Source organism: Botrytis sinoallii, assembly GCF_014898435.1.
Source record: "Botrytis sinoallii strain Bc 23 chromosome Unknown BSIN_033, whole genome shotgun sequence".
In the NCBI taxonomy this organism is placed as follows: Eukaryota; Fungi; Ascomycota; class Leotiomycetes; order Helotiales; family Sclerotiniaceae; genus Botrytis; species Botrytis sinoallii.
The window spans coordinates 165,218-191,218 of record NW_024066060.1 but is presented as its reverse complement, the minus strand read 5'-3'; the positions used below and the strand labels follow the sequence as shown (position 1 = coordinate 191,218).

General features: G+C 35.7%; 5 protein-coding genes across 5 annotated transcripts; 2 read left to right on the top strand and 3 right to left on the bottom strand.

Annotated features, from left to right (window-relative positions):
• Nucleotides 1-1,422: 1,422 nt before the first annotated feature.
• On the bottom strand, nucleotides 1,423-3,027 carry EAF02_011541 (uncharacterized protein; the record flags this gene model as incomplete). Its single annotated transcript, XM_038907588.1, has 1 exon — nucleotides 1,423-3,027. The coding sequence occupies one exon, from the start codon at nucleotides 3,025-3,027 to the stop codon at nucleotides 1,423-1,425; it is 1,605 nt and encodes a 534-aa protein (XP_038752601.1).
• A 1,601-nt stretch (nucleotides 3,028-4,628) lies between these two features.
• Nucleotides 4,629-6,325, bottom strand: EAF02_011540 (uncharacterized protein; the record flags this gene model as incomplete). The annotated part of the gene is made up of 5 exons (XM_038907587.1): nucleotides 4,629-4,934; nucleotides 4,999-5,189; nucleotides 5,276-5,598; nucleotides 5,653-5,969; nucleotides 6,056-6,325. The coding sequence occupies 5 exons, from the start codon at nucleotides 6,323-6,325 to the stop codon at nucleotides 4,629-4,631; spliced, it is 1,407 nt and encodes a 468-aa protein (XP_038752600.1).
• A 1,579-nt stretch (nucleotides 6,326-7,904) lies between these two features.
• Nucleotides 7,905-8,937, top strand: EAF02_011539 (uncharacterized protein; the record flags this gene model as incomplete). The annotated part of the gene is made up of 2 exons (XM_038907586.1): nucleotides 7,905-8,400; nucleotides 8,477-8,937. 2 exons carry the CDS (start codon nucleotides 7,905-7,907, stop codon nucleotides 8,935-8,937), a joined length of 957 nt encoding a protein of 318 aa, XP_038752599.1.
• A 1,175-nt stretch (nucleotides 8,938-10,112) lies between these two features.
• On the bottom strand, nucleotides 10,113-11,714 carry EAF02_011538 (uncharacterized protein). Its single transcript, XM_038907585.1, has 2 exons — nucleotides 11,396-11,714; nucleotides 10,113-11,312 (listed from the first exon to the last, which is right to left on the bottom strand). The coding sequence occupies exons 1-2, from the start codon at nucleotides 11,516-11,518 to the stop codon at nucleotides 10,998-11,000; spliced, it is 438 nt and encodes a 145-aa protein (XP_038752598.1). The 5' UTR covers nucleotides 11,519-11,714; the 3' UTR covers nucleotides 10,113-10,997.
• Nucleotides 11,715-12,453: 739 nt separating this feature from the next.
• Nucleotides 12,454-13,542, top strand: EAF02_011537 (uncharacterized protein; the record flags this gene model as incomplete). The annotated part of the gene is made up of 3 exons (XM_038907584.1): nucleotides 12,454-12,632; nucleotides 12,818-12,921; nucleotides 13,052-13,542. 3 exons carry the CDS (start codon nucleotides 12,454-12,456, stop codon nucleotides 13,540-13,542), a joined length of 774 nt encoding a protein of 257 aa, XP_038752597.1.
• Nucleotides 13,543-26,001: the final 12,459 nt, after the last annotated feature.

Sequence of the window (26,001 nt, the reverse complement as noted above, 5' to 3'; positions counted from 1 at the left end):
CCTGGAGACGAAAATCAAAGAGAAATGCACCAGCCTCAATGGTTGAAGTGTGCTCCACATAAGCGCATGATTCCATCTTCGGAGACTTGATAGTGAATCGCTAAAAGTGGCAAGTGCCATCAGCGCATCTTGTGAGCTAGAAACCCAGCGCAAGCATGATAAAAGCTTCCAGTCAAGACAAAAAGTGTAATATGACACTCATCTTTTCACATGCTGTGAGTGGTGGTGCAAGTCTGTATCGTATAAGCATAGTGATATCAATAAGCACCAAATTGGTTGATGATGGTGGTCTTACAGATGCGGAATTATGGGGTGTTAAGGTTTTCATCTCGGGAGTTCGTGGAGGTGATGTGAGAGCGACACCACCAGCCGAGTTGGGACGACAATAAGAGATATTGAACATTGGTTCGGATGATACTCAAAATACAAGGTAATCCTTACTATTGACGATTTCGAAATGGTAGATAATTAGTCTTTTGCTTGACGCTTAAAATAATCAGCTAGGGAGAAAATATTGAGCAACTGGTGATTAGCTCGCATGTGTGAAGATATAGCAGTACCAAAATCCAATAGCGAATCGACAACAAAAACGAGAATAAAGACGGCAAGTATGTTTTTATTCCCACATGAGATCTACATCCAACATTTCACAAGTCAAAAGTATCTCGTTTTTCATCCCTCATACCATATCTCATGATTGCTGACATGAACTATTCTAGTTGCCTGTGTCAAGTAATACCGATCTCATCCCCATCCCAGCTTGACCAGTTTTAAATAACTGAAGTAACCGAGAATCACTGATACTAAATGGACCCCGCATTTGGCGCAGGACAAAGGCACCTTGAGATTCATGTCGACTTTAAACAAAATGCTACACGCGGATACATAGAAGGCTTGGATATGTGTGATCTCGGGATCCACGTGCGACTTTATTACCTGTGGATATACAGTGTTCTCTCCAGAGCTCTTTACGACGATACAACTGTCCGTGGCTCTATAGCTCAAATTATGATGTTCCTCATCGCGAGACAACGCGGAAAGTAGACACACAGCGAGAAATTAGTACTGAACTTACTGTTCCGCCAACAACGTCAGATGATTCGGGTTAAATACGACTTCAGCTCGAAACAGAAAAGCATTGTAGCAACAAAAACTATCATTCTTATGAAATCACTGTTCATGAAAGTCATTTTCTTTGAATAGATAATTTGTACCCCAAAGGTTTTGTTCGTTATTCATATACAATAACCAAAAATAAAATAAAACGATCTTCTAAAATCTCTGGTATCCTGCCCTCTTTTTCCTATCCCTTCCCTTCTCCCTAACTACCAACCTAACCTAGCCTAATACAAAAGTAAAAGAAAATAAAATATCTAATAAAACTACAAAGTATCTTTGCTCATTGTACTACGAGACGCTCAATCAATAAGCCTTCCCAATCGAAAATCTAAAAGGTCCCTTCCCTTTCCCCTTGCCCTGCTTCGAATTCCCTTTACTCGCACCACCATCATAAACACTCGGACTCAGCGTCATAACACTCGTATCACTATTTGTATACGTATGCGTTGGTCTCGTTACCGCCGCCGGGTTTGATTTCGGCAAGGGCGACGGTCTTTCATCTAATGTGAAGATAATTTCTTCTCCTTCTTCTAAATCTCTCTCCGTCATTTCTCTCGACGAATTTCGCGTGCTATCTTTTGAAAAGTCTTTCGATTCGTAAGAAGAAGATGCCTGAGATTGTCGATATGAAGGCATCATGCTTCTTAATCTCTCGCCGATTCCCATACTCATGATACTCCTCGCGCCACTTCCTCTCCTTTCTCCTGCCTTCTGAGGGAGGTCTCTGGGTGTAAATAGAACGCTAATACTCTTACTACTCCTGCTTAATCCACTCTCACTTGCTCTGAAAGATCGTTCTCTGTCTCTTCGTTCTAATTCCGCTTCGGCCATTTTCATCTGGTAATCCATTTCTGCGATTTCCTTTTCAATATCGATGATATCGTGTTTAGAATAATTATCTTCATCGCCTCTTTCATAGTTTCCTTCTACATAATCTCTGTTGATAACTTCTTCTTCTGGACTAGGGGCATATCGTGAAATATATTTTTCGTTCGGGGGTGAGGTTGAAACTGAGGAGTGTTGAGTAGCGGGATAATTGTATGATGTCCCCGGATGTGGAGCTCTATAACTCCTTGGACCCTTTTCCATTCCACCAGCACCATAGTATCCATTTCCACCCCTATTCTGTGCATCCCTCATATCATTCTCGTTTTCCTTTTCCCGCTTTATCCTCCTCTTGGAAATAAATCGATAAACCAAAACACTCACAACACTACTCGCAAAACTCGTTCCAAGAATCAATACGACCGCGACCGTCATCGGCAAAGTTGTCGCCTTCGAGAATTGTACTGCCGACGTTGCATCAGCCAGTTGACTGGAAATAGCCCACGCACTCTCCGTCGCTGCAGCCCCTTTAGCTTGTGCCGCTGCTTGAGCACTATATGTTGCCAGAGCTGCCGCAGAAATAAGAGATGCCGATACTGCTGCTAGTTCTGAGCTCGCGCTTGCTTGGGCGTTTATTACTTCCGAACTCGCGCTCGCCAATGCTGCCGAGGCGGATGACTGAACTATGGCGATGGCACTAGAAGCGCTGGCATCAGCGGCGGAGATGCTAGCTTGTGCTATGGAAATACTGGCTGCAGCGGCTGTGCTAAGAAATATTAGTTGGTCAGATACGTTGGATGCGACGTTTGAGGAGACAGCGCTGGAGACAACGCTGGAGGCTGAGAGGATGTAGCGATTGCATTCTGGAAGGATTGTGAGAATGCCTGCGATTTGAGCGAGTTTGAGGCCTGGTGGTGTTGTAACTTCGGGTTGAGTTGGAGATGTAGGTGATGATGTGACGGTTTGAAGAGTTGTTGAAGCTGTAGATATTGGTGCGGGCTGTGGGGTTCGACGAAGAAGAGAAGCATTGCATAGTCCTGTTCCTGTCGCGAAGACTAAGAGGGAAAATTGAGTAAGGTGCATGACGCCCTCGAGTGGTCTGAACTGTCAATTATTTTTGATGCTCCAACATCTTGACGTGAGTATAGAATAGGAATGAAATCTTACCTTGGTATACTAAAATTCAACTACATATGTGACCAGCACCATTTCAATCCATCTAATCTAATCCACTCATTAATTCCTTTTTTCTGTCCCGCAGTTCTCGATTTCAATACTCCATTAACATGTACACCATACATCAAAATATCACAACCACATCAACCAAAGTGACAGAAATCGCGGGGGGAGGACAAAGCATACAGTAGTTGAGGCCGCGTGCAACCTCCACACCTACGAGTAATTCTTTCGACATGCATAACGTACACGGTTGGATTTTCCTACCCGCGATCATCTAAGGCTAGATGGCGCGTTTCATGCTAACGGTATTCACAGATTTTGCCTTGTCAAATGGTCGCAAAAATGCAAATATGCAATGGTGATGTGAGAACTTCGCATCTTGGTTACCACTAGTCTGTGCGCGAAGTGTTTGGAAATATCGTCCAATCGGGACTCAGGGTAGAATCTGATAAAGAACTATTTCATATGATAATAATTCGATAATATCCTTTATCAAGCCTGCTGTTCATAATTATCGGGGAATATATCATTGAGACTTGGTGTGGACATTCAAAAGAAGACTTCACTAGAAGTAAAATTCCAATCGCTCAAATTGACAAAATCTAAGCAAACAAATATTCAACATCTTTACAAACAACCCCAACCCAAGTTTTAGCCTATTACAAGCCTTAATCCCCAGCCAGTTCCCAATCCACATTTCTTTTCTCCTTATGCACAATAAACTCACAATGGATGTATGAAGTTTCGGGGTCAAGGTTCACGAGGGAAGTAGAAACACGCACGGATCTCACTAGTGCGACGTTGTCTCATCACGAAGCGAATCATCATGTCCAAGCCCCTGGGACCAGACTATAAACCACAGATTCAGTAATCATTCGATGCTTCTTTAATACCTTTTGCAAAGAAAGTTGAGTTTCTTTCTCGGAATATTGTGCCGATACTTTTCTTACTTTCTTGGTATGGAGAGACATGTGAATTTCACGGTGAAAAAGATTGGATAAATACTCTACCCGCTTGATGATATATTATTGCATGATTTGAAAAGCTTAGACTATCCTTGATTTCGTCCTTTCGAAATGAATTTTGAAGTCAGAAAAGGCTGGAAGTGCGTTCTTCGATTGCCAAGTAGGTCTCGAGATCCCATTGTCGCCGCAGTCTTTATCCGGGGTGTTTAAAGTCACCTCATATCAACACAGCCTCGAACGATGGTAGTAATAATATGCATTATATCTACCCGTATTGTAAGTTCTTGGCTAAACCCACCGAAAAGAGCCATCGTTCATGATAGCGATAATAATATGCATCGTCTCTCCCGCTACCCTGAAAGCAATTTAAACCTACCTAAGAAATTCCATCAGTAATGGTTGTAATGATATGCATTATCTCTGCCATCATTAAAAAATGTTAACGAAACCCAACGAAAGAAGGTCATGCAGCAGTGGTGGTTTCGAATAACATCGGACTTGCAAATTGTAGACATGTGTAGAAACACACATGATAATAGTTTACTCCTCTCGAAGTCGTTTTAGTGGATTTGGAATGTTCAATCCTAATGCTTCTGTCGACTCCGTTTGTTTGGAAGGCTCAACTGGTTCTTGAGGTTGATTGGGTCTCTTCGAATATTCTGTGACATTTGGTTCAAATGAATGCTTAACATCATCTGAAGCTTTTGACTGAAATGACTGCATTCCATCCGCTGCCTCAGACGGCTTGACTGGTGAATGTGACTGTTTCAAATCCTCTGGAATAGTCGGATTATACGTTGATTCCGATTCTTCTTGAAGATTCACTTCCTTTGATTCTTTCGGCTCCTCCAAAACATTCAGTTCTTTTGCCGGTCCCGCATCCGATCCTGTGGAGTTTTTTCGATTTTACAGTTCTCTTCGACTTCTTCGGTTCCTTGGGCTTCTTAGGAATAGATTCACGGCTTCTACCATGTCCAGGCATACCATTTTCATTTTTCGTATGCCACCTACAGTCTTCTTTATGATGGTCATTACCTCGTTTCTTTATCATTTTGAAATCGGCAAAACAACACCAGCAAAACTCGACGAGGCAATAATCACCTATTCATTAATCAAATATCTCGGTCAGCATATGAAATTATAAGGTATAACAAGAAGACAATGAAAATCATACAACATACACTCACAAGTCAAATGATCGCAACCAGTTTTCTTATGGATTCTCATTCCACATTTTGGATTTGGACAAAGTTTTGTATACTCTGCAATCCATGCTTCAGAGGCTGCTTCTTGTTGAACTCTGGCTTGATTGAAGAGGTCAAATTCTGCGCATGTGAGATCTTCGTGCCATGGTAGTTTGTGAATGAAGCATGTCTTGAAACCACATGTACTGCATGTCATCATTGGATGATCGGGTGTATGTATTTGACCTGATTCGCAAGTAGGACTAAGGCAAAAGGTAAAGTTTGGGAGATGCTGAAGAGATATATTCAATAATCTTCTTCCTTTTCTGGCACATAAATTAGTCATTATAGTGAAGATAGATTAGAAGCAATTAACTTACCTCTCCAAAACCTCCGGTGATGCATACTTCTTTATCTCCGCATCGGAAATCTTCTCTGGACACTCGGGGCATGAAATCTGATTTGATGCCTTGGTTTGAACTTGCTCGTTGATGTGTTTAGTCAAGCAATGATTACAGACCGCTGGGTGGTGTGCACACGTGCTAGTTATGCGAGTTTGTGGGAACTTTTCTGGTGTTAGGTTCTCCATACAAACCCTACACGCATCGACTGCGGCGAAGATGATATCATCATCAGATTCCTCGAGTTTCGTTTTCTTGGCTACTGGTTCATCAATAATTTTCGGTGTGATCGGTGGCTAGAATACCCAACCATTAGCAACTTCGCGGAGGCCCTTGAAACATTGATATGATATGAAACCTCAGATCAAATAAGAATAATTACCTTCATAGCATCACCTAGCAAAGCTGCAAGAGCCCTATAAGTACCTTCACCAGCAAACCAGTTCACAAGTGCTTCCTTTTCTCTCTCGCCGATGGATTTCTCGAGCTCGACAAGCTTATGAAGTGTGTCTTCTTTTCTCTCATTTCCATTTACTTGAACATTGTAGCGACGAAGCAGGCGTCTCATGGAGCTTGTCCGATGTTTGGAAGGGGGGCAGTCAAAGATTAAACCGGGAAGGTCTGGATGTTTGGGATCTGGTGCAGTAGTCATTGCTTCGGATTTTCAGGAACGAAAGCAGGAGAAAATTCTAGTGATGCAAGTAAAGCTTCAAGGTCGGAAAGATGACGAGTAATGATGTGCGAGTAAGTCAAGCATTTATAGTGTGGTTGAATTTAAGTAAAGTACAAAGTGCAGAAAAAGAAGAAGAAGAAGAAGAGTGCTGATTCAAATAGGGACGAAATGGAAAAGTATCTGAATGTGTAGATGCAGATGAATTAGTGAATTGATAGAGGGGTCATGCGCTTCCTCCTATCTTCCCCGCACCAGCGGGATGGACCTCGAGTTCAAGAGATATAAAGAATTTTTACTGTATCACTTCTGACACTCTTCGGGAGAGTTCAGTCTCGGAGCGACTGTTTGGAACATAGATGCCTTCTAGAAAAGAAGTCCCCATTTCCAAGCACAGACAAGCATCAAAATCTTTCAAGTCCAATACCTCAGTCTGGGAACCCGACCTGCGTTCACAAACTCACCATTCATATATCACCCTTCGATAAACCCCAAGGTTTCAAAGTTCACATCAGAAATAGATATGAGACCTGCGGGAATATCCTCAACGATAGTGCATCACAAGTCTTCCAACAACCATGGATAATTATCGATGAGCAAATACAATGGGTACGCGACCTTGACTACAGGTCTCTTAAAGAAGAAAACGACAACAACGTCTCGTATTCTGAGTGACGATGATTATTGGTCTACATACTGACAACCAATCCGACGATTCGCATCTTATCAATCGAACTTTTCACTTGAATGAGATGAGATACTCATCACTTGACGGAAAAAAAAACGACACGAATGGTCACTAACAACAAGGATATTTATTTCGAATATCTCCAAGAAATAGTAGCAAAGTTTCTCTGACAAATAATATGAATCGTATCTAAGATGCCGTTTGCCGTTTGCTCTTCGAATAAAATAGGAAAACGACGGCAAAAATTGTGATGGCGATATCGATCAGAACACATTCGATAATAGCCTGATATTGACTAGGAATGAGCCTGAGAAACTTGGTCATTTCGATACCTCTCATCTCTACGACAATTTCAGTCTTGTATCCTTCCTACAATCCATCGTTTAATTCCGTAAATATCGTTCAGTCGCTCAACACGACGTGAGAATCGTTTGATGATCACATGATGGTGTTAACCTTAACCTTATGTAGGTTAAGCTTGACGGCCGAAACTCTTGCACATTCCGAAAATATATGCAGTGAGACCCACAGAGCTTGAAACCTTTTGAAGGGGGGGATGTAATGTTATCTATCTTGACCTATGTAGTCAAGAGGAAGAAACAAACACTTCCTTCCAATCCCTTCCCTCTCAACTATGTGGGGGAGACGCTCAACAGCTCAAGTGAGTGTCGTCATAGAGCAGCGTGGGGTTCAGTTCTACAAGTCAAAGCTGGGATAACATCGTAGTAGCACTTCACATTCAATCAACCTCAAATATAACACTATCTATAAAATCACAATCCCCCTTTTTCTACTTCTTCTCCTTTTATTGTTCCCACTTTTCCCACTACCCCCCAAAATCATCCAAAAATCCCTCTTTTCACACCAAAAAAAATGGACGGCCTCAAACCAGCTATATCCTCCATGTCACTAGGTCGCGCCTGGATCCATTCCATGCCCATCAAACTCTCCGCCGCCTCCAACCACCACATCCACGGTCTCGAGATATTCTACGAAGATCTCGAATATCTCGCACGAACTGAATCAAACAGCGAGACCCCCTCTCCAGAAGCTCTTCTCCATGCTGCTTCTACCATAAAAGCGCTATGCGACGAACAAAACATGACTATCATCGGACTGCAACCATTTTCCTTCTACGAGGGCTTGAAAGATAGACACGAGCATGCAGAGAAGATTGAGAAAATGAAACTCTGGTTTAAAATTGTCAAGATCCTGGGAACAGATCTCATACAGATCCCCGCGAACTTCTTACCCAAGGAGAAATTAACTGATGATATGGATATCATCATTTCGGATCTTCAGGAAGTAGCCGATATGGGTGCGAAAGAGGAACCAGCCGTTCGATTCGCCTACGAGAATCTATGCTGGAGTACCTTTTTCGACACGTGGGAAGCGGGATGGGATATCGTGACGAGGGTTGATCGATAATTTTGGGTTTGTTTTAGATACGTTTAATATTGCTGGGAGGTTATATGGCGATCCATCATCTAGCGATGGAAAAACTGAAAACCCAGAGAGAGCGTTGAATGAAAGTTTGGAGAGATTGGCAAAGACGATTGATGTGAAGAAAGTTTTTAACATCCAAGTTGTTGATGCGGAGAAAATGCAAGAGCCATTAGTGATGGGGCATACATTTTGGGATGATGAACAACCTGCGCGAATGAGTTGGAGTAGGAATGCGAGGTTGTTTGCGGGGGAGAGTGAAAGGGGGGCGTATCTGCCGGTTGAAAAGGTTACGAGGATTATCGTTGAGTGTTTGGGTTATCAAGGGTGGGTTAGTATGGAATTGTTCAATAGGTCGATGGCTGAAGAAAGAGAGAATGTCCCAGATGAACATGCTAAGAGAGCAGAGGATTCTTGGAAGGTAATCAAGAGTTGGATCAAGTGGCCGAAACTTGGTGAGTGAATGGTGAAGCTCTGGACAGAATATAATGGTCTTTTGAGACGGTGAGTGCATTCTATTTAATGAGTTTTCGCGGGATCTGAAACAACTCGCACAGCTAGATATCGAACATAGGCCTAAATGCATATACAATCATATACATAATACATAATACAAAACAGTAAACAAGCGCCGCATAGGAACTTACTCCGCCTAATCTAGTAGTATAACAGAACACTGCATTCATTACCCCAGGCAATTGTGAAGCTCATCAAGTTAATCACTAACAACTTATCGAAATATAAATCTACCCCTGGCCAATGATAGAATTCCCAAAATCTAGACAACACGACTCCATATCCAGTCAACGATTTCCCTTCCAGCAGCTCTTCTTAACGATTTATCCCACGCCACCACAGTACCTCTTTCCCATCATGAGAAGAAGGAAATCATCACCTTCACCTCTTCTAGCAGATACTAGAACTTCACTGTTCTAAGCCATATTTCCCACATTTCCAAGCTAAGCATCATTCATCATTCCTGTGTTACAAGTCTCGTCAATTTCAGCGTATTTTGGCACATTTCGTCTCCCCACACAACATAATATAGAATACACACATCACTTCCATATTATCTCACGCGAAATCAGGGTAAGTAGAGCGACCAACTCTATTGCTAGTGGCAACTCATTGATCGTTAGATGTAAATACACGTCAGCCCGTAAGCAATAAGTAATGAGCTATGGTTTCCTTCGCTTATTGAAGTCGAGCATCTTGTATATACAATATTATCCCATCTTCAGCTTGTGTTTCCACGACCAGGATTCCCCACATCATGACGGACGATTGATAGACATGATGTGATGGAAGTGATAGATCACTCGGTAAGAAAGTAAGATATGAGGAGATTACGGAATGACGCTTGTAATTATCAACGTTTTGTTCTCGCATTTTTGCCATGAGAGATGTGGCAGATCGTGGAGATAGAGACTAAGTTATAAAGGGAGGATACCAAGCAAATGGACGGATTCTTCTTGGTGTCGGATATTGACGGGTAGAGAACTCTACCAAGAAGTATAGCAGTGATGCTATGCTTGAATAATACATACATTACAAAATGGCAAAGGTTCGATAAATACATTAGAAATATTTGACCCCATTGTATCAGTGTTTTATGTCAAGATATGTATGCCAAGTGTGATAATGATGAGTCTACTTAGCCCATAAGATCACTCACGTACATGAAAATGGAAATCGAATGGAAATGCACTTTGAATGAGCTACTTGCTGTATAAGAAGATGCCAGGAACTGCGATAGAACTGCTCAAACTATCGTATAGCACGTGCATGTAAAACCGTAGGAACGTACTTGCCAACTTATTGATCATCTGAGACGATATATTTGTGAAAGCAGCTTTGCATCGTCTTAGTGTTTCACTGACATACAAATCATCTGATGATATTGTTGCGGGAGGTATTATTAGCTGTGTAATAATATCTACATCCTCCTTATGAGTACTCGGAAAATTGAAGTTGCTCAATGTAAATTTCATATTTGCCATCTATCAGAGCTGATATGCGATAATGGCTTGTATCCAATCCAGGTGTTCTGTCGGGTAAATTTCCCCAAACACAGAGGTATTTCGACCCCAATTTCAAAGCTCATCTCCCAATGCTTGAGAGTGCAAAGTGTTTGGTTCATACAGGGTGGTGAGTCGGCCAGGAAAGTTTCAGGTGGTACCTTTTGCGGTGATCGAGGCGAGAGTCTTCTTGCATTCTTTCACGTTTATGATGCAGACTGCTTGTCTCGAATTTCTGCCGCCAAGTCTCCTTTCCTTCCTTTCTCGATGACGACACGCAATTCCTATGCCGCCGCGCCTATAGCACAGCTTTCCCAGCCTGACTAAAAATATCTCCCTCTTCTGTTGCGCAATGTATTCGCCATCGCTACTCTCCCTCTCCTCGAGTCCATGGAGGTATCGATGCTTGTAATCAAAGCATAGCCCCATCGCAAAAGTCTTCGCTACCGCATATGTAGACTGCCTCTTCTCCCGAATATCTCAAATCCTTTAGCATGCAGCCCCCTCACCACCAAGTCCTCTTCCTCTCTCTTCCCTTCTTCCCCTCTTCAATCTCCGTCTCCACTCCCACCACCCTTAAATTATCCTCCATGTCCACCCTTGTCGTCTTTCTCTCCCCCTCCATCGTCAAACCAACATTTTCTCCCCTCTTCCTCTCCATTCCCCGAGTACTTTCTTCAACCGTTGCTCCATTCCGCCTCATTTGTGATTCTTCAATTTTCTTTTGCAACCCCATTCTTTTACCCACTAATACTCCTCGCTGTTCTTCAAGATGAGCAATTCGTTCAGAGATTGGGGCTTCGCGGACTTTGCGAATTTGCTTCAAGGAAGGTGAAAGGTTAGCTTTTGTTTTTGAGAATGTAGTGGGAGTTGAGGTAGTAGATCTGGGTAAGAAGGAAGTACCTGTTTTTGTTCTCCCTGCGTTTTCAACCCAGCACCATATATTGTGCCCACGACTGTAACTGATGCAATTGCACCCGTCCATACTATTCTTTTCAATTTGGTGACTTGTTGCGATGTTGACATTTTGACACTCCCTGGGGTACTCAGCAATTAAGTATGTCGTCGCAAAGTTTATCGTTTGGTGATTGATAGTGAAGCTCTAGAAAAATAAATCTCGGGTTCAAACTTCACCGAAGATCTTGGACTTTTCCGATTGCCCGATAAGTCGTAAGTAGATGTCTCGAGAAACAGAAACAGAAAATCAAGTCCAAACTCCCTTCCAAATTTCATCAATTGATTGTTCTCTCTCTACTTTCTTTTCTTTCTTACTTCTCTCTCCAGTGTTAGTAAGTTTGATGTTTCCCTTCTTCTGTTTCTTTTCCATCTCTTTCACATTCTCTTTCCCTCTTTCCTTCCATCTAAATGCCATCTCCATCTCCATTTCCTCACCAATTAACTCCAGTCCTTCGATTCGCGTTCGGTGTACGGAGCTCCCGGAGCTCAAATCGACGTCATTGGTGTATCGACGTGTAAGTGAGGGGCAGAAATCCCATGGTTTGGGTTTGGGATTGTGTGTTAATAAGCTGCTTGCATGTTGATCTGATTTTGCCATTTTTATTTATTTATATTGATGTGAATGAATGTGATTTTCTTGGAAAATACTTGGCCTTTTGTGATAATTATTTATCGTTGGATTCTCGAAGTCGAAGGAGTGAGGCACAGATAATTAGGCAGGTAGGTCGATTCAATTATGTTGGTTTCCTGCACCGCCGCGGGAGAAGAGGAGAGGGAGAGGTTTGACTTTGGGACTCGGAAGAAATGGAAATGCTGTTGGAGTTTATAAAATTCGAATATATACTAATTGAGTCATAGACTTTACTTTATATAAACACGCCGTTCATTTTTGGATGATTGATTCCTTAACTTAAATCAACGATCTGCGCCAAAACAAGAATCCCCTCTACCCCTCAATTGAAAGTTAAAAGATAAACAAACATCACATCACATCCTCCTACATAATGACCACTCCTCGAGTCTTCGTGATCCGCCATGGTGAAACCGAATGGTCTCTCAATGGTCGACATACAGGCATCACAGAACTTCCTTTGACTGCCAATGGAGAAAAGAGAATTCGTGCAACGGGAAGAGCATTAATTGGTGATGATCGATTGATTGTTCCTAGAAACTTGGCTCATATGTATGTTTTTTATCTTCTCCTAGTCTGCCTCCACGGCAGTGGTTCCCGAAGGGCCAGCGGAGCGTCTTCCATTAATCATGGTATTGATATTAATGGGGGCAAGCCCCCAAACCCCCATTTGCTCGCTGCGCTCGAATGTTTAGTATCTTGTTAGGTAAATATTTACAATTCTAACAACCATCCAGCTATGTCTCCCCACGAAAACGTGCCCAAAGGACCCTCGAACTCCTCGAAGTGGGATGTGCTGAGAAACTTCCATGGGAAGAACGAAGAAAACATGTTGAATGTGGTGAATATTCATTTTCTTACCTCGATCCCTTTTTCCACACATCTATTCCATATCCTCTCCCGGTTTCCGAGCAATCCTACCTTTCAACTTCTAATATGAACATCGGCACTTGCTAATCCCCAAATTTTAGGAATCCGCACATCGGCAAAAGTAGAAATCACCGAAAACATCCGGGAATGGGATTACGGTTCTTACGAAGGAATCACCTCTGTACAAATCCGCTCTGATCGCAAAGCCGCCGGACTTCCCGAGTGGGATATTTGGCGCGATGGTTGTCCGGATGGCGAATCCCCCGAACAAGTCACCGAACGTATCGATGCTCTCATCTCGGACATTCGATCCAAATACCACGGTCCCGTAATTGGGAAAGATAAAAAGGAAGCGGGACCGGGAGATGTATTGATTGTAGCGCATGGACATATCTTGAGAGCATTTGCGATGAGATGGGTTGGAAAGACGTTACAGGATGGACCGACTTTTTTGCTCGAGGCGGGAGGAGTAGGAACGTTGAGTTATGAACATAAGAGTTTGGAGGAACCGGCTATTTTGTTGGGTGGTGCGTTTATGGTGGATGTGGTTGAGAATTCGGTGGAGGGTGAGAAGGAAAAGGAGGGGAAATAAATGAGTGGTTTTATGAGGTGAAGATGGGTTTTTGTTGATCTTTAGAGAAGCAATTAGAGAGATTTTAGAGATGTTTAGATACTTTCAATGATTAAACAACATTCAATGTATTCCTCTTCTAAATCCCTCGTCATATAAGAGTTGTTATCCATAGTAAACTCATCGTAATCTAATCCCTTCAAATACAACCAATAAAATAAAAGTAAAAGAAGGAAATGAGAAGATAAGGACCTGAAGAGAATGCTTTGTATGTTGATATATGTATAACAAATAAATATGAATTCCTAACTATTATATTCAATAACAAAGTAGGAGAGGGAGAGAGTAGAATAGAGAACCCTGAACTCTGAACCCTGAGATAGAAAGGGGGGAGAGGGGAGAGAAAATAAGCGAAGAATACATGTAAGAGTTCTGGAACCTACTCACCGCACCTCATATGATTTTGTGACAAAATCCCTGCAAAAATAGCGTTTTCCTATATAAATTAAAAAAATTAATAGCGTTTTCAATTCAAGAGACTTTATTTCGAAAATTGAATTATATATAAATCATATTATAAATTAGTTAAAAAAAAATAGTTTATTTTTAATATTTTTATAAAGAAACTATATAAGTTTGAAATTGAAAAAATTGATTTTTTTTAATTTATAATGCTTTTCTCGGGATACGATGACTCTCACCTGTACGTGGTATATCCTACAAACCTTCGATCGTGCAATCGGAGAGCTAAGTAGAGTCAGTTGGAACTGGGTGGTGGTTGTATACTAATTGGAGGCTGTATTAGGAGTGAAGATATATGCAGCTGATTATTAAAGAATAATTGCGAAAATACTCGGAACAAAGAATTATTAGCAAAACGGAGATAAAAATTATTCGATGATGAAAGGGAGATGAGAGCGGGATTGATATGGAACTATGCCTTTACGAATCTGTATAGGAAGCAGAGCTAGAGTATATTGTAGCAGAGCGTTTGCAAAGCGGAATTAGTTTTTGAAATAGCAGATAATAAATTTCTATAATATAATTGAGTCTAACTGAAACCTATATTGGAAATAGGGCCGATATTCTTAACTTGATAAACAAAAATCAATAAAATACTTTTGGGGTACTAATATATAGAGTTTTTATAATCTAATAATATATATGATTTATGGGTATATTGAATGGATATTTACAAATAATAAGAGAAATAATAGAAAGTATATAAAGACTAGAATAGTGTTTATTAGGGTTGGCAGGAGTATATATAGAATAGAAGAAGGAATGTTTTTAATATTTTATTTTTAAGTGTGTAGGAGCGATATAGTGATAGAGGAGTTCTGGTATAAGAAGAATACTTTTAATAAGCTATACTTAACAATGCTTAATCAATATTATAATAATAAAGGATTTTAGATAAAAATTAATTTTATGATATATATATATAATATATTCTAATACTTTACTTTCAATTACAAACTATATATTAGAAAAATGGATTTTACAAGCAGAACTTTGGTTAGTGGGTTGGAAATATTATAAAAGGGCTGTCTGGCTAAAGATCTGAAATAATAAGCCTGCGAGATATAGTTGGCTTTATTATATAGGAGAGATCTGATAAGGTATATAAAATGGTATTAGTTGTAAGATATAGTATATAATGATAGTGATAGTAATATTGTTTATATGGCTCAAGAGAATAGATGTGTATATCAGTCTATAATCGGATATTATAAGGTAGAGGGTATAATGAAAATATCAGATAAACTTAAAAAATAAACAAAAATAGAGGTGTAAAGGAATGATTTTAATTCTAGCCAAAACTTTCAAAGGTAATCATATAATAAATAGTTTAATGTAATCAGAAGATTCTACAGAAATCTAGTATTAATAGTTTTATTATAAGTAAACCGGGAAAGCGTTTATAGGTGTAGCGAACCTACTTTGTGTTATAATATATTCTAGAAAGTAGTTATAATATAATTCATTTCTATTACGAATCTGTGTGGGGAGCAGAGCCAGAGCATATCGCGGCAAAGCATCTGCGAAGCAGAACTAGCTCTTGAAACAGTGGATAATGAAGCTTCTATAATATAGCTGAGTCTGACTGAAGTCTATATTAGAAACAAGGCTGATATCCTTAATTTGACAAATGAAAATCAACAGAACACTTTTAAGATACTAGTGTGTAAAGTTTTTACAATCCAATAATATGTACAATCCACAGATATATCAAATCAAATATTTATAAATAGTAAGAAGAGTAATAGGAAGTATACAAAACTAGAACAGTATCTACTAGGGCTGGTGGGAGTATATATGGAGTAGGAGAAGGGACATTTTTAGTACCTTACCTTCGAATACACGAAAGTGATATAGCGGTGAAGAAATTTTAATATAGAAAAGATATTTTTAATAAACTACACTCAACAATACTCAATCGATATTACAGTAATAAAGGATTTCAGATAAAAGCTAATCTTACAATATATATATATAATACACTTTTAGTATTCTACTTTCGATTACAAATTATATATTGAGAAAATGGATTTTATAAGTAAAGCTTTGATTAGTAGGTTGGAAATACTATAAAAGGATTGCCTAACTAAAAATCTAAAATAATAAGTCTGTGAGATATAGTCGGCTTTATTGTATAGGAGAGATTCGATAAGATAATGTGAAATAATTATTAGCTATAAAGTGTAGTATATAATAACAGCAACAATAATACTGTCTATATAACTTGAAAGAATAGATGTATATATCAATCTATAATCGGATATTATAGGGCAGAGGGCATGATAAAGGTATTAGATAGATTTAAAAAGTAAACAGGAATAGAGATATAAAGAAATAGTTTTGATTTTTAACCAGAACTTCCAAAGATAATTATATAATAGATAGTTTAACATAATTAAAAGATTCTATAGAAGTCTAGTACTAATGGCTTTATCACAAGTAAACCGGGAAAGTATCTGTAGATATAGCGAACCTACTTTGTATTATAATATATTCTAGAAAGTAGTTATAATATAATTCATTTCTGCATACAGCCCACGGACCATCTGCAGCCTGCTTGCGAAAAGCGATTATTACCTGTGTACTCCCTATCGCCCTCTTCGGCTCCAAAGTATGGTTCGATGGACTATACAAACAATACCTAAATGCAAGCCATATTCCGGTCGGCATCGGGATCAAGAAACACATCGATCTAGTCAGCAAAACGATTTACAGTATAGCACAGGGAGCTTTATCCGTCTACAAAACGACCCCAACAACTGCACTTCTTGTAGAAACTAATCTCCCAGCTGGAATTGTTGTACTAAAGCAAGCCAGATTGAGATTCGCGTTTCGGTTTCAGATAGTGAATGCATAACATCTATTTATAAACCAATTAAAACTATATACCAAAAAAAGAGAACAAGGTATAAGTATTCTGAAAGATTCCAATACAAAACTGTAAAGAATAAAATAAACAATTCCTATCATCAAGCATCCCAAACTCTTACAGCCTCACTTCTTTCCCAAATACCATACTAATCCAACAAATGGTATGAACAAAAAGAATGTTGCAAAAGTATTCAAAGAATAATAGAACTTAATCCTCCAAGAAGACTACTCTATATTTTCAGATAAATCTGAATAATACAACAAATACAATCACTGCATAGAATATGACTTTACAATCTACTACAGCAAGCAACAGATTGATACCGGCTATAGTTGTGTATACAAACAGTCATATGTTTTTGATACTAAAACGATCGGCATATGACGGGGATTAGAATGTTTCCTAAATATCATTAATTGTTCTTACTAGGAACAAATATAATTATATATTGATAGTATCTCAATAATTTGAGGAATGCAAGAAAGCGCCGCTGTCTCCTCTTAATAGATATACTATAAGTATCATCAAGCAATATAACATTACAATATTGTAATCAAATAGTCCTCTGGGTATATTGAGATTAAGAGTAATAAGGCAGCTAATCGCCTTATTAATCAGGATACAACTAGACTGCTTAACCCTAGCCCATCCTGTCTCCCCACAATCAACAGCTCCCACTCTATCCTACATACCAAATATCAGCACTCCGAAAGCAGATAGTAAAAGAAAAAAAGGAACCTGATCTCCAAAATATATAATGCATAGAAACCGATATATAATACCTCGAAGCCAGAAAGCCTCAAGCTCCCTCACAGAGTACTACACAAACTTATAACGATACGGACCGGATACAATGATTTTATAACCTATTATATCAAATTCAATCACAAAAATAGTACAAACACTTGTATATACAGAATTGAAAAAAGCTCATTATATTTCTTTCAATATTCAATCAATAATCAAACGCATAACAATTAGCCACTTACACCAAATCGATTTCGATCCGAATAGAATACAATAACATATATCAATCATATCCTACAAACACAATATAACTTTACTGACCTTCTCGCTAAATCTAAATTCTATATTAGAATATACTCAAACTACACAGAACTACACAAATTCCAATTTGCTCCAATACCCCAAGAATAAACTCTCTACCCCAATCAACCTAAAACCTATACCGAATAGCTATAAACGCTCCAAGCGCTTTCCCAATCGATAGCGATCGACCTGATTATCCGCCGATACCCAAATAATATACAAAACAAGACTTTCTGAAATAGAACTATAAACCCTTAGATAGAACAGCCACAGGATCGCTATAAACAATACTGAACGGAAAAATATTAGAGGTAACAAGCTTCTGTTTAGTTAATATTACACTACTATAAGCGGCTAGAACGCTAGCGGCCTGTAGGCCCACTCCTTAGTATATCTAGAATACCCCTTGGGAGGTTAGATATTAGATATTAATCACTATAAATAAATAAATAAATAATACTTTTCTCATATAAAACAAGCAATTTTTTCGAAAATTTTATAAATTTTGTTTTCAGTATCTTATAATTCTATCAATAAAATAGCTAAAAAAATAAACTAACTTTTTTTTTTTAAATTTAAATAAATCCAAATCATTTTCTGATTATTTATATCATTTTATATAAAAATATAGTAACTAAATATGAGTTTAAAAAGTTGAAGAAATAAGGATTTTAGTAGGGAAAACGATTTATATACAGTAAGCAGGGACTAGAACTCTTACTATAAAGTTCATTAATATTATATAATGCGATGTAATACGACGTAATATAATATAATAGTAGAAAAAATCTTATGTAATAAAATGATATGATGTGATATTATATGATATAATATAATATAGTAAACATACTCGAGTATTATAATAAAAGTTTGAGTTTGAAGATAGATAGATAAATAGATGAATGAATAAATGATATAAATTAATATATTAAACTATATATATCTCTCTCTTTCTCTCTTTTCAAATAATTAATCAACTATCTCATTATCTATCTACCTATTATCTAGATATCTATCTATCTATTTCATATATTTCATATATATTATAAAACTCATCTACTTATCTATCTATATACTTAGATATCTTGTAAACTCAAAGACAAGAATTAAAAAGATACAGATATTCAAATATCTCAATATCTCAATATCTCAATATCTAAATAAATAATAAATAAATAAATAAATAAATAAATAAATAAATAATAAATAAATAAATAAATAAATAAATAAATAAATAAATAAATAATAAATAAATAAATAAATAAATAAATAAATAAATAAATAAATAAATAAATAAATAAATAAATAAATAAATAAATAAAACAATTAAAAATCAGAGTTATAAACATCTATTATTCACCTACTCACCTACCTTTCAACCACTCTCTCAAATTTAATTTTCAATTTTCTTCATTTTATTTATTTTTTTTATTTATTTATATTAATTAACATCTGTTTTGAACCTCCCTAAGGGTATTTAGATATACTAAGATAAGGAACTATTTGAGTGGTATGATTGTTATAACCGAATTTAGTAATTTAACTTTAATACCAAAGGCTATTCGCTTTTCTATAGATATAATCTGCTTTTATTTCTAAAAGAGAATATTTGATTCGGATTGTTATTGAAATAAAGCTTGGTTTCCAGATAGATAGGCTTATTATGAGCTTCGATTTTTATAGTAAAGAAAAAAAAGTAAGAGTGAATTATTATTTGTTTAGTCGAATAGTAGGACTTTTGTATTATATATTGGGTTTGTGGTTTTTAAAATATAATATATTCGAGTAATTAATTGAGTAATGAGTTTATAAGGGATAATAATAAGTTTTTGTTAAAAAGATTATTGCTTTTTAAGAGTTTTTTAATAGTTAGAATAGATTTGAGTATAGAATTCTGAATCGATAATCAATTGAGTGAATTTGTTAGATATGTATAAGAGTTTTTTGATATATGTAATTGCTTGCTTGTTAGATTGTATTTCTATAGGGACAAGGGGCTAATCTGAATGTTTTAGATTGTTTATAGTGTATTTAAAGAAGTGATATAGTTTCTTAGTATTGCTGTATAAGCAGTCCAGCTTATTGTTTTAATGATTAAATTGCTGATGGTAAGTGGTGTAATTGTTGTGATCTGTTTTTATAGCTATTAATCGATATAAGACTGTTTTTTGGTAGAATTAGTTTTTTTGGTTTCTTTATATTATATCTAGAAGATTATTTTTTTATAGTTAATGGAGAGAGAAGAGTTTATTTTTTCCTATTAGGTAGATTCTATATATAGACACTTCTGATGAATAATTATTCAAATCCCATTAATTGTTGATAACTTATTGATTATCTAATCCATAGATCTAATTGCATCTACATTTGCTAAGCGATCTGCTTCCTCATTACCTTTGATTTCCATATATCTAAATAATCACTTTATTCTGATATTGAGTTGTTTTATTGCTTTGTAATATTTGTAAAAGGTCTATTGTATTGTAAGCAGTATATTTTCATATATACTTTAAATAACCAATATATTATTAATATATATTCAGATCTGGCTATTCAAGGGATCTTTAAGTATAATAATTAAATACTTTAATTTGTATTATATTCCTATTGCTTCTGTATCGAATATATATGAATCACTTCAGATCTGCTTAAATCCGGAGGTTATTTTGAGTATTATTGTAATATATTGCATATCTATAATCAATATAATATTTGTAATTAATAGTTTGTTTTAATTTATCAGAAAAGATTATATAGTTTTCAGATAGGAATTGTTACTATTACTCTTTGAAGGCTTGAGCTACTTCTTTTTTGGTTAATCTTTCTATTAGATTTGTTCTATAGTTATTTAAGAAGTGTGAGTGAAATAGCTTTGAGTATTGTGTTTCTAGAATGAGATGGCTAAGCTGCTGGATTCTTATAAGAGGCTCTCTTGCTATACCTACTTTTCATTTGTATTTTTGTATTATTAGTTTCAAACGATTTACTAGTAAGTATTGATTATCAATTATTTTTAATTGAAATGCAAATCGCAATTTAATATATTCTAGTGCAATTATTCTTAATGATAGGCCTGCTTTTTTGATAAGAGCTATAATTAGTATAGTTTTATATACTAGGATTATTCCTCTTACAGCAATATTAATTATTCTATTGATATAATAAAGATAACCTTTTATATCTATATTTATACTTGAATTGCTTTAGTTTAGATTAGGCTTATATTTATTAGTGTATTATACTTCCATGTCAAATAATATTATTAAGAGAATACAGGTAATCATTACTTTTCTTAAAAAGGAAGCTAGTGATCTATATATAATATAGATAATCGATCTAATATACAAAGCTACTTTCATAGCTTTCATTATATATATTTTGATATATTGTAAAAACAAGAGTTGGCAATTAAAGAAGATACCCAGTTATCTTAGAGTAGACTGAGCGCTTCTATTTATTGCAATCGATATTGAAATGATTATCAAATCTGGATTTACTATTAATAATGAATTAGTAATATTATATTGTCTAGTAATATAAAGTAGTTCGAACTTCTTAAAACAAATAGGATTCTATTCTTCTTACTCCATTTGATAATCTATTATATTTATTATTACAGAATCCTAGTATTTATAAAGAAATATTTAGAAAAATAGTAAATCATAATATCATCTGTATAGCCAAAACAGAATTTTATATTTCGATTGAGGAGCTTAATAAGATAGAGTATATAAAGTATAAATAATAATAGAAATCCTTAAGGAGTATCATATATTATTAGATACTCCTTAATTATAATATCTTCGAGTTTTACTCTGATTTTTCTATTTATAAGGAATAAGTCTATTAATTTGAATAACAAAGTTGGCTACCTTTATTTGATTATTTAGCTCAAAAGTTAATATTTTAAAAGAGTATTAAAAACTCCTTATATATTTATAATAATAATTGAAATTATATTACTAATTATTAATATAAGCTTTATATTATAAATAAAGGTAGTTACTAGATCTATCCCTAATCTTCTAGGAAACGCTTTACAATATTATAAGCTGATTACTTTATATTTCAAAGCTATTCAAGATATTTGATTAGCTATATATTATTCAAAACCCTTTCCGATATAGGAAATCAGAGCTATTGATTGTTATAACCATAATAACATTTTGTTTTTCTTATTTACCTTGAAAATCATTACTACCTTTACTAGCTTTTATTCTTCTAAATAATAATTTAAAACTAGATATAATACAAATATCTTCTGGATTAATAATTTAATACTCAGTTAGTATACCTTAAGAAGGTGTATAGTAGCTTAATCTACTTCTAATATAATATACAAGGCTCCTATGATATGTTTTTTATCTCTTTAGTTAAGATTATTCTTTTCTAGAGGAAGGTTCCCTTATGTGTTTGATTGTATAATAAATTGTTTGGAAGATTATTATTTGTTTTGAATTGATTTAGAATTATTATAAATAGAGTATCCACTTTTTCTCTTGTATTATAGATTTCTTGTTTATTGATTATTAGAGAAAGAGATTTCATATTATTTTTGAAAATCAATTTATATTATTCTATAATTTGATAGAATTCTTTATTATTCTTAATCTTATCTAGATATATAGCCTAATAAGATCTTTTAGTTTGTTATACTATTTTTTGTAAAAAGTGTATAGTATAAGTCTTTCTTTCTAAATTCGTTTTCTTTTATATTTCTATATATTTATTTATTTATTTATAGTGATTAACGTCTTGTAGAGGACCTCCCGAGGGGTATGAAAGACGTGGCTAGATCTAGAGTTACAAATACAGAAAGGCGCTGATGCGCACGCTAGTAAAACCTCACAGGGTAAACCCAGTTCCTTCTATATATCCTAAACAAGCCAGTGTAATGATCGCAAATAGGGCCGTTTTTTTGATTGGCCCCATATTCCTAGCGCTTCCTTCTGCTCATGGAGAGGAGCGCTCTGATTGTACAATTACTTCTGTCATAGAACCATGTTTTATGGACAGGAGCGGTGTGTACAGGTGTGCCGCTTCAAAGAAGCGGGTGTGTGTGTGATGGTGCTCCAGAGGAGCGGAGGATTCGGCTATTGGGCCGCTCGAGAGGAGCAGCCGGAACGATGGTTCCGCTGAGTAGCGGAATGGCGCATAGGCGCAGTGGTGGCGGCTGGAGGGGGGATCAGTTCCCCCTCAGCATTCGATCGATCGCTTTTGCGGCCCATAATAGAAAAGCTCTATTAGGGTTAGCGGTAGATTGTCGGAGCTCAGTGGAGCTGTGTCAGGAGGTCCACACTAAGGTGGCCTATGAGGCGGCATATAGGGTGGATCCATGTGGATCAGATCGCTATAGCCATAAGTCGTAGAACAGTAGGAGAGTGACCCGATCACTCTACCACTGAACCAGCCAGGCTCCTTGCGGAGGACAATGGTCTTTTTGTCTATATTTCTATATATGCTTGATAAGCTTCTCTATATTTATCTATTTACTATAATAAGGCTTTTTCTGCCTTTCGATTAATCTTGTCAATCACTTGGATTGACTTGTCTAACACTTTTACAAGCTTATTAATGTAAATCTCGATCTCAGTTATAATCTGAATATCTATATTACTAAAATAGGCTAGTTGATTAATTATTAGTTTATCCAATCTCGATAGATCCACCTCCTTTATCTAATAATAATACTAATCCCACTCTATTGTTTTGTGATTCGCTAGATTGATAATCTGAATAGTATAATTAAATTTATAATAGAATTCTTTCAGCACCTTTATATAAATAAATAGTATATTAAAGAAGATTAGATCTAGTATATACCCTTTTGTATGGGTGGGTATATCTAGAATACCTATAAACTCTATACCCTGTTCATTTACCCATATTACAAGCTGCACTCCTTGATTAACTATGATCACCCTTGATTTCTACAGCTTATACTTTGTATTAAAGTCTCCTCCTATAATTATATATTCATTTGGAATTAAGTGTATAATATAATTAATAATATCCAAAATATACAAAGTTCTGTAGATATTCAGAATCGAATATCTATTAACTTATATTCAAAGTAGATCTTTGTTTTCGAATCGATCTATTTACTCTACTTTCAAATATACACCTTTTCGTATATATATCATAACCCGAGGGCCTTATTCGTTTTCTCCAAGTTTCCTTAGAGGTTTCAGTTATCGATTGGTTAATATTGATTGTATACATTGTGATTTTGTATAATTGAATTCTAGTATAGTCTTGATTCTTGTAAATAGATTATATCCAGCTGAACTTCAATTACTAGCTGTAATAATGTAATATAATTTGTATATCCCCAGTCTACATTTGCCTAAGTAATAATGAGATCTTTATTTTTTTGAATATACTTATCGATTATACTATTCATAAAAAGGATTTAGATATAATATCTACCGTTATAGAGATCTTTATATTATTTATCTTCAGATCTATTAAAATAAAGGCTTTTTCTGTTAAGGCTTTTATATTAAGATTCTGCTAGCTTTGACTACAAGCTGGATATATGTATAATATAGTTAATATAATCAGCAGATTTGTATTAAACCTGTATAAGTATTTGCTGAAGTGTTCATTCTTATATACTATAATCCTCATTCTCAGAGTAATCAGGATTTCTATAATTATTATTTTAGAAGGCAAGATAGTTCAGGGGTATGATCTGCTTTGTCTATATTTGTTTTATATAACATCTTATAATCTTTTCTATCAATAGTTCTAATTGCGGTTAGTTCCTTTATAATTAGAATGATCTATCATTTAGTGTAAACCCTAAAAGTAGCTAGGCAATTAGAATAATCAGTATAGAAGGGTCTATAACAATTAGTATATTAAACTGCTTTAATGTATTATTGATGTATAAGTATATTCTTATATTCAATATTTAGTTTACTATATATCGAGTATTTTAAAGCTCTATTACAGATAAAGAGATTATAGTATTCTAGGTAGTTAGTACTGTGAAATTGAATTTCCCGGGATTTGTTTAAAAGAACCGAATAGGAGCTGTTATTGAATAGTCGAAATCGTGGTACTACAGTATTGAAGTTAATGATTCAGATGGCTTTTTTAGTAATCGGGTTGATTCCGCTACATACCAATCTATAATTGATTAGCTACTTGCCGGTTTGAACTGTAATCTTCTTCTTGATAAGCTTAATGGGTATAAGAGCAGGAATACCTTTAATATAATAGAAATTGTGTAATACTTATGGGATTGTATATATAAATCATTTTTCTAATTTATGTATATTTATTATATAAAGGGTTTTAAGTACCCGCTTGACATTTTCTGTTTTCATAATCTCCTTCCAACTAATATTAGAACTATATCTTAATGTTTAACCTGTATTATTCCTCTAAAGAAAAGAGATCTCTATTAATATGATTTTAGCAATTGTCTTTTTTATTTTAAATCTTAATAGGAATAGGCTAGTCTCTGAAAGCAGAGCTTTTCCGCTAGTTATTATAAGGATCGTTTTCTTGATCCAATTATTCTCCCTTTTGAGTCTATGTACTCCCAAGCGATTAGTGTTTATGCTTCCATTAAAAACAGAGTGTATTATATTAGTAGAGCCTGTAATAAGGCTTGTTGCCTTAAACCTTATCTGAGTTTTCAGTATATCAATATAGGTTTTCTGTATATTGCTTTCTGACTATAATTATTCATTACAAACTTTCTCTTTTAATTAAGAATAATCTCTATTACTTCTAGTAAAGCAGAGATAATCGTGCTCTTAAACTTTATAGCGAGTTTGCATTATTAGCCTTGGAACCCTTATACAAACTTATCTATTAGTATTACAAATACTTCAATTACTTTTCATCTTTTCTTTTTTATTTTATTAATCCTTTCAAATCATTTCTTAATTATACTAAAGATAAAGCCTATAGATAATCTTATAATTAATAAGAATTATATATTAGCCCCTGAAATATTGATAATTATTTAAAGGGAAAGTGCTCTTTAAATTGAGAAACTGCTCGGTATGCCAGGAATACAC